Here is a 14313-nt window from a genome sequence, read left to right on the forward strand (position 1 = left end):
AACCAAAATTGTCTAGAAGGACTATTCCTTGTTTTACACATATTTAAATTTGGAAATTCCTAAACCAAACCTTAGACAGCCCAAATTCACACATATCTAATTCAAGTTATTGGCATTAATTCATGACTGTAACTAATGGTGAAAAAAAAAAAAAAAAGGTTCATACTTATGGCAAATGTTTAGAAATTGGCAAGTTGGGTCATGCTGGGGCTTCCCAAGATCGAGGCAATGTCAAAAAGGGTAGGCCCGATTAAAGGACGTAGTTATATATAAAAAAAAAGTAATTGGGCCTATGGATAATTAAAGGGCCCAACGAGTACATTAAAATATTAAGTAGTTGCTTGAGGATGAGTTGTGTTCCTGTTAACTGTTAAGGGAAGATACTGAAAATAAATAAAAATGATGTCAGGACATTACACCTCCATTGATAACCAAAAGGTTTCAGGATCTGTGCGTGTGAGTGTCACCATTCAATTCAATTCAGTTTCCATTTCTATTGCTATTTCTATGATTATCATATAACATATCGTTCTCAATATCTTGCAGGCAGTTCCAGATCCCCCACCTTTCACCGTCAATTTCACAGGTCCAATTATTTAATCTCCTTCAATTTCATTCATTATTCTATCCCACGCTCATTTATATTTTCAATGAGTTGTAATGTTGCCTCCCCTATTCGATAAAACAAAATCATTAAGCCACGTTACTTGATTCTTAATTGTTGTTTGGGGAATGATATTGTAACAAATCAATTACTGACAATGTTATTACCAATCAATTTCAATGTTAGATCGATTATGTTGATTCAACGGTTATATTTATTTTAATCTTTGCATGGTTATGATTCCCCATATTTAATGTCCTCATACTTAATGTGAAAACATTAAATATGAGAAATTATAACCATACAAAGCTGAAAATAAATATAAAGTATTAAGAAATCATAACTATACAAAGATGAAAATAAATATAAAATATTAAATATGGAGAATCATAACTGTTCCGGATGCTACTTACTAAGGCCCACCAGATGGGCCCAATCGTTTAAAGTCCATATCTAGAATCTTCTAGAGGGCACCCATAGCAAGCCATAGAGGCTCACCACTGGGACATTTCTCATCCCTGCACTGATGCCCCTGTACACTGACAGTGGGCACCTTGATGAGACAGCTCAGGGGCTGACCAGCTCAAGCCCTCCTCTCTAAATACATGGAGAGGGGATCTTCTTCTTCTCCATGTTCTAGCTACGCTGTCACTCTGCCCATTGGTAGAGCACACCCCCCCTATGCACCATGGGAAGCTTCACTAGTGGCTTGGTCTCTACCAAGACCACTATGGACACCCTCTATATCAACATACTTTATCTTCCATGGGACACATCTTATGTACATTAAGAGTACAATAACCATACAAAGATGAAAATAAATATAACCGTTGGATCAATCTAACATTCAAATTGATTGGTATTAACATTGATTGATTTGTTACAATATCATATCGCTTCTTTTTAAAGAGTGACTATTTGATGTTCCCTTCGATTTCCAGTGTTAATCACTGATTTTATCATATTTGATTTGTCAAATCTCTTTTTTATTTTTATTTTAAAAATTTTGTAGGTTCAAATCTTCAGACATTTCCTCCATCTGGGGCACAGGGCAAGATTACTGGTGCATCCAGGCCTTCACACGATGCTGATGGTGTGTGATCATCTCATTTATTTCTTTTTGTGTCTAGTTATATGGTAATTACTTGCATTGCAACGGCATTTTTCCATGATAAAGAGTTGTCAAATTTTTTTTATTCGATTTGTGCAGACACATTTTCAAAACCGGTATCTGGTTCTGATGAACCCCAGCAGAGTGGTTGGTTTCGGACTTTCACCGTTGCTGCTTACAAGCCATACTTTGATGTTGACACTTCAGATGTAATAGAGAGGATTAAAGACTCTCTCTTTCCATTCAGAGGAACTTTCACTGAAAAAACTGCTACCAACCCTGATTTGTAAGTTCACTTCACTCTCTCTGATTGATCATCTAACTCACTGGTTAGTGGTTATTACATTACCAATGCTATAGTTCTGCACTCCGACATTTTTTGTTTTTAAAAGATGGCAAACATATTAAATATTGTCAGTTGCATCATTTTCATAGTTCTTATGTTGTGTATCTATTATCTAAGAGATGACTTTGTATAACCAAGAGGCTTTGTCTAGTTGATCTCTATAGTATTAACGGGAGGAGTAAACTTAATGGTTAGCATTAGCAATGGTCAGTTATATTTGTTTGTGATGCAGAGAAAGTTAGGCTCTGAAGGGGAGATAGCCTCTAATTTCACATAGGAGTTTCATGTTTTCACACCCAGCTGATATTGGATTCATGCTACTATTGACATATATTTAATATTTTGCTTTAGCTTTGTGGCAGCATGTAATTTGGATTTCACTATAAATGTACACAGGTATGGACCATTCTGGATTTGCACTACCTTAATATTTGTAGCAGCATCTATTAGCACATTTGTGACATATATAGCGCACAAGCTGAAGAATGAGGAATGGAACTATGACATAAATCTGGTGACTTGGTCTGCTGGTTTGTTTTACGGCTATGTCACCATTGTGCCTCTTTGTTTGTATGTAATCCTCAAATACTTCTCTGCACCATCGGGCCTTGTCCAACTACTCTGTCTCTATGGATATTCCCTGTTTGTCTTTATTCCAGCTCTGGTGAGTTACTACTATTCAAATTTTCTCTTTTTTGAAAGTATGAAATTTGACATTTTCTTCTTCCTTTGTATCCTCAAACCCTTGTTTGGTGCAGTGTATGTCCGTTGTGCCATGGGAGATATTCAGATGGGTGATTGCAGGTGTGGCTGGGTTCATGTCAGCAACATTTGTGGCACTTAACCTCCGGGCACATATCTTGTCAGCAGGTGAAAGGTGGTTCCTGATTGTTGCTGGCATTTTTCTATTGCAGCTGGCTCTAGCCTTTGCACTAAAGATCTACCTCTTCACAATAACAGTTTGAGAGGAAATTGAATTATCTTCAATCAGCATTAATAAAATATAGATAACGAAGATAGAGCTTTTTGTCTTTTTAGGTTTTCATTAAAACAATTTGTAGCTGAAATGTGATTATCAGATTAAACCATCATTCATTCATTCATTTGTGGCAACATCGAGTTGAATAAAAATAGCTTGTTCGTTTGATGACTACAGTCATTTGTCTTGGCATTTGCACACTGTCATATCGGTCCAAGAGATCTCATTTGAAGGAAAAGAGAGAAAAGTAAATAAAAAAGTAAATAAAGTTTAAATATAAACAATACAACACATTAGATGATGTAACTCTAATAAAATTTTAAGGGCATCGATTGTACTAAATATCAACATAATTACAACAGTGTAAAAATAACAAGTTTTACATAAAATTTTAGTAATTAATTTTCGTACATCTAATGGTTAAAATTTATTGGGTCATATTATTTAATTAATTAATATAATTTAATAAATTTTAATCATTAAATATACATAAATTAACAGTTAAGATTTGATATAAGATTTGTTATTATTATACCCGTATAAGTTGATCTTATTCCATTTATCTGTATTATAAATGAAATTTAAATACATATAACGTTACAGATTTTTATAATGTAAAAAACAGTAAAAAAGCTAATTGTAATATTTAAAACTTGAAGATTCATGCCATTTAACTTTACCTAAAAAGATATTAATATAATGCCCCTGTTCCACCCATTTTTGTTTTGGCACAATGCCAACTATAATTACAGACCGTAGGCGTAGACAATCATTTGCCCCAGAGAACTTTGGTAATAAGATACATTCCAACCCTGTAAGGAAAATATTTTCAGATCTACCAATCAATCGGTATATCTTTTACTAAATATGAAAAAAAATAATACATTTACATTATTTTTATTTTTATGATTATTTTCTTTCATATCCCCATTTTTTCCATTTTTGATAAAAATATACCTATATCCATTGCAGCAAAGATTTACTCCCTCAAAACGCAGTAATACATTATTTGGAAAGGAGACTCATTGTCACATCACAAGATCAACTTATTAGAGTAAAAACAAAGATCTTATACAACTGCTCGAGCAAAGAAAGAAGCAAGACGAATACCAACTCAAGGAGGATTAAAGGAGGATATGGAATGCAAAGATGCCACAGGCTAGTCCAAAGGAAGAAACAAACCCTATTAAAATACATTGCTCGAAACCTTAAACCTAACAATACATAAGCTAAAGGATGCCTCTTATTGAATCTCTTGCTTCTTCAAGACTTCAACAGCCAAATAGGTTAGTTTTGTGAGGCACTAACACTTCACACTTTTTTGGTGCGCAAAAAGAGCAAACTAAAGGAATCCTGAAATTGGGGATTCTATACATGGACAGGGTTAGGTTAACTTTGGACTTATTTTAAGAGTTGTTAAATTGACTAATAGAATTGTCATTAAAATAAAGGATTGGTTAGTTGGTATCCAATAATGTACACATTTCACAATCAAGGCCAGAATCGTCCTTATATGTCTGGTTTAGTTACATTAAAATTAGCGGTGAGGCATCGAAAGATTGTAAACATGAACTGCGATTCAAAGTGATTATTACATGTGTCAGAGATATTATTTAAAAAATAAGTACTTTTTTAACATGACCTACACTAAGAAGCACCGATATTCCTTAAATTTTTTTTCCAACGCGTATCGAAAACGTATTGTTTGGTAATCTACATCCTGTATCATCGAATAACGTATCGAAAACGCGTATCGGTGCTTCATAGGACCTACATGATCTGACAACTGCCAATCGTTGATTTGAATACCTATTTTATACTGTATGAAATTACTAATTGACTGGGACATGAGCTTGACCATTTGTTGGCTAAACTTCCTGGGTCCTTCTTCATGATGAATAAGCCTATGTTTTTACACATGGAAGCATGAGAATCTACTATCCCTGTTTTAAACTTGCCATATTAAATGAGCCATAATCTTCCTAAGTCTACAACAAGGAAATTCCACCTTCAATCCTTTCCCTTCTCAGTTTAATTTAGAAGACCTCCTCGGATCTCCCCTTTACCTTTTCTGGGGTGTGCTACAGACTAATTATAGACGCAGACATCAAGAGGTGTCTTGAATTTTGATCTTTATTCTCCATCTTTGGCTCAGAGAAGCTAAAAGAGGAATAGTAATGGTCGTTGAAGATTGTGGAAAAAGTCATGTCAGTTTCAAGTTCAAGGACTCAAGTTGGGTGTCTCTTAGTACTCATACTTGCACTATTTAGCACTTCTTGTTTAAACAAAGGAGTATTTGGTGCTCGATATGGAAAACAAGAAGAATATGTACATAAGTTTCCATTATGGAGGAAAAACTTCAGCCATGAAACAGATGGGGGCTCTTATGCTACAATTAATAGACAAGTACCTTCCTCTCCTGACCCCTTACATAACAGGTAGGTAGTTACTTCAAGCGACTGAATCCACTGTCCTTACAAGTTACAACAGCTATTCTGCCATATAAAATTGCTTTGCATGATTGGAAGCACTATTAGTTCTTTTATATATATATATATATATATATATATATATATATATATATATATATATATATATATATATATATATATTTCTCCTAAAGCACGGTATGTGCAGCAGTTATCAGATCTTTTGGCTAGTGAAGTTAAAAGTAAGGTTGCTCAACTTACCTGGTCTGGTGGGTTGTGTACTGCAAGTGTTCAAATTTTGTGTGTTGGTGATGGAAATTAACCATGATGGCTTGCGTTTTTTATTGTTGACACAACTACATGGATTTAGGCTAATTAGGCCTTGTCATTCGCAGAAACATAACTTGCTTGCAAATCGCAACCCATCTCTCGTGATTCTCCATAAAAGAATTAAAATATTTCGTCATAGTACCAAATTTGACAAGAACAACTGAAAGAAATGAACCATACAAGATTCTGACCAAAAATACTATTTTTAAAATATCCGCTTTGATCGTATTACAATTATTCAGAAACATGCAGGGCGACCCACAGGGTAAAACCTATCATCGCAATTCGTTAGTGACCCTGTAAAGAACCAGCAAAAAGGTCGGCTACCAAGTAACCCCACAGTCCCTCCCTACAACAATAGTTGGTTGAATATTCTAGTTCCAATTTTCCAGACCGCATTCCTCTTTCCAATGAAATTCGTAATTGAAGTTAGTAAATGAGCAGCTTGATTAAATTGAACATGTTTCAATGCCCTGCAAGACAGAAACCAATAATACACTTCAGAATTTTAAACCCATGACCCAGAATTCCCATGCACTTGAATTACACTCAACTTGAACTTTGGCAATATATTTCATGGGCTCAATACGGCGAACAATTTATACCCGTAATACAGTACAGATACGAGTTCACAACTAAACCTGCTACAAGGGAGGGAGGGGAGCAGACGTATATCGAACCAAACAATAACCTCTATTCAATGTTAACCTAACTTCAGTAAGAAAGCAACAAAAATTAACGCGTTTTGACATTTCTATTCCTTTCAAGCAAAACTAGGACATCAGATCCAGGGTGTTAACCTTTCGCAATGAATAAAATCACACAACACAAAGAAGAAAGCACAAATTTTTTAGTTTACTGAGTTACAGAATATGCCGTGTATCCTTTCCCCACAAAATCGGGCATGTTTTTAAAGATCATTTACTATTTAAGCATATAAAAAAGAGAGAAAGGGGTTGGGTTGGGAGTGGTGGTAGTTTGGAAACAGATTAAGGTGGAGAACACAAGTCATAACCTACAATTCTGAACTAGCTCTTCAAAAATATCACTCAGACTATAAATAATGCAATTAGGCCTTCGATTTCTTCCCTTTGGCTTCATTAACCGGTTGGTTCTTGAAAGGCAGGAATGTCTTCCCACCCATGAATGGCCTGAGGACTTCTGGTATCTCGACTCCATCATCCTTCTGATAATTCTCTAGAATGCAGCACATGGTCCTCTCAGTAGCCGTGAGAGTAGAGTTCAGCAAGTGAACATATTGCTTCATCTGCTCATTGCTCTGCAACAGTAAAATAGATGCAAAGGTCAACAGTTAAAATTATGAAAGTACATTCATGAATTGGGTTGAAACAGTTAAGGCTAAAAGAAAAATATTGCTCATGGCAAAATCCCAACAACAAACTCTGAACTATCTAAGTTTAACCATGGAATATCTTGGGCCCTTTAACACAAGTAAGCACCAGAATCACTTATGATTATTCTCCAAATGTTTAACAAAGATAAAAATTACTTGCCTGCTAAATAGAAATGCTACGAATAATTTCAATGTAGAGTCGATTTCATAAATCCAGATTGTGAGATTTTGGATATACAGGGGGAGGTCTCATTTTTTTTAATGGAATGAAAACTTTCAATCATAAGTTATTGAATAATGTTAATAAAGCCATCAAAATGATGAAATTAGGCAGCACTGACCTTCTTCTGTCCATATCGAATTTCTAATCTTCTGGCCTGATAGTCTGTACAGTTAGAACAGGAAACAAGCTCTCTGTAAGCTTGAGATGATGGAAACCATGCTTCTAGATCACACTTCTTTGCTGCAGCATCATTCAAAGCACCAGATACAATTGAAACAACTTGATATGGAATGTTTAACTGCATTAAACAAAATTTAATTATATAAGGAAGGAAAATATAAAGAGGGCAAAGAAAGCAGACAATTTAGGTTGGAAAACAACCAATACATACAATCTATAAGCAATGATAACCACCACAAAAAATATAATGAGATAAAACCAACCTATGGGTACTTGGCCAATACAGAGCACAGACAATCATCAAAAAGCATAAAATGAAGTCTTAGTCCTAGATAAAAAAAATAAAAATAAAAAATACAAACAAATATAGGGATGTGCTAAACATTCCCCTGGTTAGACATGTTTGGCATGTCAAAGAAAAAGCATGCATATCCCCATAGTTTAATGATACCCTGGGATTCAGTAACCATTTTAAAATTATATACTACATATTGATTGGAAATATGAACTCATATAGAATGGCTTTAAACATATTCTAGGTTGTTCAATGAGAGACTATATCACACCGCTTTGTAAAACTCCTCAGAGTTCTTTAGCATTTCCTCATGCATGTCCCAAGAATCATTGCCATTTGGGCTAGTAAGGCAAAACTGCTCCACTTTCTCAAATTGGTGAACTCGGAATATTCCTAGAGTATCTCGACCATGTGATCCAGCTTCTTTACGAAAACATGATGAATATCCAGCATATCTGCAGAAAGCTTATTTCCAGAGTTAAAGCCAACATAGTCTTCGAAGTTCCAAAGTTAACAAGTGACACCAAATTCATATTACCTTATGGGCAGCTGTGAAGGGTGGATCCAATCATCTAAATGATATGCACAAAGCGGCTGCTCTGCTGTTGCAATCAGATATTTGTCATCTCCTTCACCAGTTACCTAGTATAATAACTCCTTAGATATGCTCAGAGGAAAAGATTAAGGTGATCTTTTGTTTGTTTTCTAATTTAATTTTCAGCTAGTATGATCATTAATAATAACAAAAATTTCACTTTTTCATTGTGCTTCCAGTTTTTAAAGTTTTGTGAAGAAAATGGTGATAACACCGTTTGCAAACTTTGAAAATGGAAAACAAAATGAAAACAAGTTGGCAATATTTTCATTATTAATGAAGACATACCAACTAAAAATGAAAAAAGAGAACAAATCAAACACCCCCTAAGCATTAACAATTTTGAATGACACACTACAATAAAGCTATTGGCAGTTTGGCACTAAAAGGTTAACCATATTAATCAGCAAAACACCTACGCACATATTTACCTGTAAAAGAATATAAACTATATATAGAGGAATAATTAATATGTCCAAACATCACAAATTATATATGGACACCCAGACAAATCATGGAATCAATTGAAGAATTTTACCTTATAAAGTTCTTCATCAAACTGGGCTAACTGAGCACACTTTGACATTATATCTTTTCTCATGAAGAAAGGAGTATGCAATAAAGTATATCCCCTTTTGTCCAAAAAATCAAGCCCAAAGTTGATTAGAGCTTGATTCAGAAGAACACCATCTCCTTTGAGATAGAAACCTCTACCTCCAGCTACATCAGCTCCTATTATGTATCAAGCAACTTGACATAAATGATTAGGATACATTCAGAGAAGATAGCATCAGAAATGCAATAATGTTCCCTGTACTTGACTGGTGATTAACATAAAAAGCTTCAGGCAGTGATAGATGAAAATACAGTGAAAATCAGCATGCACAACGAACTTTAAAGAAACTTGTATTGTGTGATGTTAGATTATTGTGCCACAAGCAAAATGAGATTACAAATCAAAATACTGAATACTATCTAGAATGAGAGAGCGGCAGAAGGACATTATGCAAAACATGTACTAGTGCAATAGCTAATCCAATCATACAAATGAAATGGTTCAGGCAGTAGATAAAGAAGAGAAAGAGTGTGCAGTGAAGGAAAAAAAAAAAAAAAAAACAGAAGCATTATTATAATTACAAGAACAAGACGATCGCCATGATAAACAAATCACAACACCAAATTTCAATTCCAATAAAAATAAAAATCATCACTTGAACACCAGATGAATAAACTCAAACCTTTCTTTGTATCTGCTATCCCGAGAAGCTCAACTAGATCCACATGATTCTTTAGTTTAGGCTCCACTCTTTTCTCCCCCCACGACCTAACAACAGCATTGTTGGCCTAAAGCATACAATACCCCATGATTTTAAGACTTGCATTAGCATAAACAAAAAAAAAATAGAAAAAAAAAAAAAAAGACCTCATCTTTACTGATTGGAACGGTATCGTGCACGAGGTTTCCAATTGTTTCCAATTTGGAATTCAAGAGTTTTAGAGTTTCCCCAACTTCAACCTCTTTCTCTGCTATCAATTTCTTGGTCTCCTCTGATTCACTAATAAACTTGGTTGCATCTTCACCAGCCTAACACACACAACAACAACTTTTAGCAAATGAATGGATTCAGTATACGAGAAATGGATCAGAAATGAAGATACTGACACGCTTGAGTTTGGAGACTTCCTTATTGATCTTGTTGAAGTCTTTGCGGAGATTCTCCAGCTCAAATTGACCTGAAAAGAAGTAAAAAAAAAAAAATAGCGTTAATGTGAGATTAGATTCATGACATTGTTGTAGCTGCGTGGAGAGAGAGAGAGAGAGAGAGAGTACGCTTTCGCCATTCTTTGTCGAGATTGATGACGTCGTCGACTAGGTCGACGCTGGCAAAACGACGGCGTTGGGATTCGCGGATGAGCTCAGGGTTGTGGCCCTTTTCCTCCCTGAATAGGTTGATGTCCAACATCCCTAACGCCGCCAACAAACCTCTGAATGAATGGATCAAAGAATGAGAGACAGTGAGAAGAGGGTTTTGCGATTTAAAAGGAGGGTTTCTTTTATTTATTGCAATACACCTAAACTATTTTTGTTTTGTAATATTTGCCAATTTGACCTCACTTTTCTAAAGTCTAAACAATTTGGAAAAATGTACTACTACTACTGAAAAACAATGAATTAAAAATCTCAATTATTATTTGACAAAACGTATCTGTTCACTCGTTAATAGTAGGATTATGGTTTTCTACTTTTCTTAATGGCTTTTGCTAAATATTAATGCCTACATCGTATGCTGAGATTTATTTTTCGGTTACAAAACTAAGACAAAACATTTACGATCCCAACTGTCACCACAAGATGATATGCAATGCTAAATCTGTCTTCAAATAAAAAATCGTCGTCGTCGTCAGCAAGGGGATGGAATGTCCACAATTTTTCAATTTCACACAAAAAAGGGGCATGTGCATGCACACTTTGGATTTGGCAAAATCTCCAAAAAAAACACCTGATAAGTTCCAAAAAAAGAAGCTACACAAGCGATTAACGGGGAATTTTATCACCAGTAATAAAAAAAATAAGCTACACAAGCAATAAAAAAAATTGTCCACAGCGGCAGACACCAGCGATGAAGGAAAAAAAAAATATATGTATGGCGTAGAGGAAGAGAGAAAGGGTGTGGGAGGAAGTGAGGAGAAAGAAAGGGAAAAAAAAGGATTTATTTTATTTCGCAAATATTGACCGTTGGATCAGATTGTAATCGAACAATAATGAAAGGAGTAGACAAAGATAGGCAAAATAAGGGTAGGTAGAATAACCTATTCGTATAAGTAGGGTTGACAAAACGGGCCAACCCGGCTCGACCTGGCCCAACCCGTATTCAATCCGAAAAAAACGAACTAGTTTAGGGTTGGCCCGAAAAAAAAAAACGAGGCAGAAAACCCAACCCAACTCGACCCGGGTTAGGGTTGGCTCGCAGGTTGGCTCGAAAAACAGCTCGCGGGTTGGCTCAAAAAAAACAGCTCGCGGGTTGGCTCGAAAAACAGCTCGCGGGTTGGCTCAAAAAACAGCTCGCAGGTTGGCTCGAAAAAATGGGTTGCTGTGGAGCTAGTCTTATCTGTTCTTCAACAAAACTCTGTGTAAGAATCACAAATGATAATGGTAAAGAGAGTAGCTAATGAAAAATGAAAAATATTGTCATTGAAACACTCATGGTAAAGATTTTAACAAATATTAACTAATAAAACACAGCCAATAAATTAAGAGATCCTAACATATTGTTCATAGGATAAATGAGTAGACACACACATTACAAACTGTCCTATGAGAGTCTCTCGTAGCCAAACCAGCTAAATGAGTCACTTCATACTCATCATCATAACTTTAAACAACAAACAGTACAATATCAAAAACTAAACATCAAAAGTTCAAATGAAGTGTTGCTAAGCCCTGCAGTAACACAAACAAGAAACTGAAATAAGTACATGCTCGATTTGCAAATGATAATTGGCCTAAATAAAAGGGAAAGGGAAATTTACGAGTTATCAACTGTTCTGACTTTTTTAGTCTTTATTTATTAGTCTTTTTTTATTCATCGAAATGCTTCACACCTGACTTTTTTAAATAGTAATCTTTATTAATGACAGTCCGTTACGATTTTAGTCCTTCAATCATATTTAAAAAATTTAGAAGATAATTTTGATACAAAGATAATACAAACACAAGCCTTTCAAATAAGTCCAAGTCATGCAAAGTATATTTTTCCAAATATGTTAAACCAAGGAAACAAATTAACTCCTTATCATTTGAACCAAAGATAGTTGGTGTTACTTTTTCTTTTTATTGTTTCTATTATTGATATCACAAAAACTAACTGGTAGTGTTAATATCACATAGTAGTGAAAAAATTTGGGCAAATTATAAACTACCCTGTATTTAGATACCCTTTTAAAAAATCATCATGCACTTTTAACTAAAACAATTAACCATTACATTGTAGTATTATAACAATTAAATACATTTGAAAATTATAAAACAAAAATATTCACATACTCAAAATAACTATTGTCCCGGGCCACGGCAATCCTGCCGACAAAGGATTTGAAAGCTGCCAAAATAACTATTAGTCTTATATCATCAATTATCATTCCCTCGATTTTTAAAGGTAGGACCATAGTAGAGCATGAAACACTAACGGGTGGTAATATTATCTATCACCTAGAAAAAAATTTGTTTAGAACTCAACAACAAAAGGGGATGTATCACCAAGTTATCAACTGTTCTGCAAATGAAAGGGAAAAGGAAATAGATATTGGCCTAAAGGGGAAACCCCTTTAATTTGTTTACTAATCAGTGAATCAAAAGGGTATCAATTGATATATATATATATCTAAGAATCATGTCCTATATATCCGCCAAAATAGCTAAAGAGAGCAGAAACGTTGATGGGTAAGATCCAGGCATGTTATATAAACAAAAAAAGGATGTTCATGGCATCGTTCAAGAGATTAAGAAAGCATGTGTAACATGATTATGTTGAAATTATCTAATACAAAGATGCTCGTAAATGCCATTCAAGTACTTTCTACATTAGACTCTGTTTCTTATGTGGTTACTTACTTTTTACTCCATTCCTTGACATCTAAAAGATACTGAGATGAAGTAGCAAGTCAGATTGATTAAAATGAGAAGCACAAATCACAAATTGGACAGAAGCACTAATCACAGAGTACTACTGTAAAAATGAGAAATATAAATCAACACATAATAATCATCTTATTTTGTCAGCACTTAGCAACAACAGATTCCTACAGTTGGAAAAGTATCCCCTTTACGAATAGAAATAAATTATTTATATTCATCAAACTCAACCCACTAAGCGACTAAGTCAAAATGAATAACATTTACCATTGTAAGAACAGGAACCAATTAAATTATATCAATTAGCTCCCCTTGTTCACAGCGCCTAAAAGGCATTCAGGTCCTTATATCTTCTCAACAATATAGTGAAGGATAGAGTTCACGTATGATATAAATTACAATTCAACTATATCAAGCATCAGCATCTGTTACTGCTAACTAGCTAACTTTCCTTCTTTCCTCTTAATAGAGATTTCATACTGTTTTATTAGCTAAAATTATCATCAAGAGGAAACACACTACACACATCAGTTCTCTCTGCTGTTGGGAGATTGAAGCAAAACGATTGGGAGAGGAAACGACGAGAGGTACCTTGTGCTCCTTGCTAGATTCAGAATCAGATGAAAATGAGAGGAAGAGAAGAGATCAAGCCTTGATTCAAAACCTAGAAAATCAAGCTCAACGATTCAGTAAAAGAAATGATAATGGAGAAAGAGAAAGAGAAAGAGAAAGAAGAAGAATAGTTTCACTTTACCTTTGAGTTGATCCAATTTGATTCAGTAAAAGACTTGATAATGGAGAAATGATAATGGTGTGTGTGCTGATGTGAGAAGATTAGGGTTACAAAAAAAGTGAGAAGCAAGAATGAAAGTGACGGAGCTGGGTTGGGTTGGGTGTGGCCCGTGTGTCTGTCTCTTTTATTTTTATTTTTTTTAATTAAAAAAAAAACTGAACCCGCTCGCTAGTTTAACCCGCGGGTTGGCTCGTTTTTTCACGAATTGGCTCAGGTCGGATTAACTCGGGTTCGCAGCTCATTTTTATCAATTCAACCTGACTCATTTTTTGACGAATTGCGAGTTAATCTGATGAGTTAGCTCGTTTTTGCCAACCCTACACATAAGTATAATTTCCTCTTAAACTAGTATTAAACAATAATAGACGAGAGAATAAATGCCAACGATTACCGTTTTAAAATACAAATTAAAGTTATCCAACAATATTTTGTAACAACTTT

The 14313-nt window shown here is 34.8% G+C and overlaps 2 protein-coding genes across 3 annotated transcripts; one reads left to right on the forward strand and one right to left on the reverse strand.

Moving 5' to 3' along the window:
- The first annotated feature begins 383 nt into the window (after positions 1-383).
- Positions 384-3177, forward strand: LOC133284930 (uncharacterized). The gene is made up of 6 exons (XM_061482067.1): positions 384-456; positions 547-586; positions 1617-1697; positions 1815-2001; positions 2458-2725; positions 2820-3177. The coding sequence occupies exons 1-6, from the start codon at positions 400-402 to the stop codon at positions 3024-3026; spliced, it is 840 nt and encodes a 279-aa protein (XP_061338051.1). The 5' UTR covers positions 384-399; the 3' UTR covers positions 3027-3177.
- Positions 3178-6635: 3458 nt separating this feature from the next.
- On the reverse strand, positions 6636-13955 carry LOC133284888 (serine--tRNA ligase). 2 transcript variants are annotated; one of them, XM_061482016.1, is made up of 11 exons: positions 13834-13955; positions 13671-13743; positions 10278-10432; positions 10110-10180; positions 9870-10031; positions 9685-9790; positions 8985-9178; positions 8390-8493; positions 8123-8306; positions 7495-7674; positions 6636-7078 (listed from the first exon to the last, which is right to left on the reverse strand). In XM_061482016.1, exons 3-11 carry the CDS (start codon positions 10408-10410, stop codon positions 6869-6871), a joined length of 1344 nt encoding a protein of 447 aa, XP_061338000.1. In that variant the 5' UTR covers positions 10411-10432; positions 13671-13743; positions 13834-13955; the 3' UTR covers positions 6636-6868. The 2 variants fall into 2 exon arrangements, with proteins under 2 accessions (XP_061338000.1, XP_061338001.1); XM_061482017.1 differs by lacking the exons at positions 13671-13743; positions 13834-13955 and adding an exon at positions 11258-11411.
- Positions 13956-14313: the final 358 nt, after the last annotated feature.

Source organism: Gastrolobium bilobum, unplaced genomic scaffold (assembly GCF_033153095.1).
Source record: "Gastrolobium bilobum isolate Gb01-03AN ecotype WA unplaced genomic scaffold, APGP_CSIRO_Gbil_v1 utg15403, whole genome shotgun sequence".
NCBI classification, from domain to species: Eukaryota; Viridiplantae; Streptophyta; class Magnoliopsida; order Fabales; family Fabaceae; genus Gastrolobium; species Gastrolobium bilobum.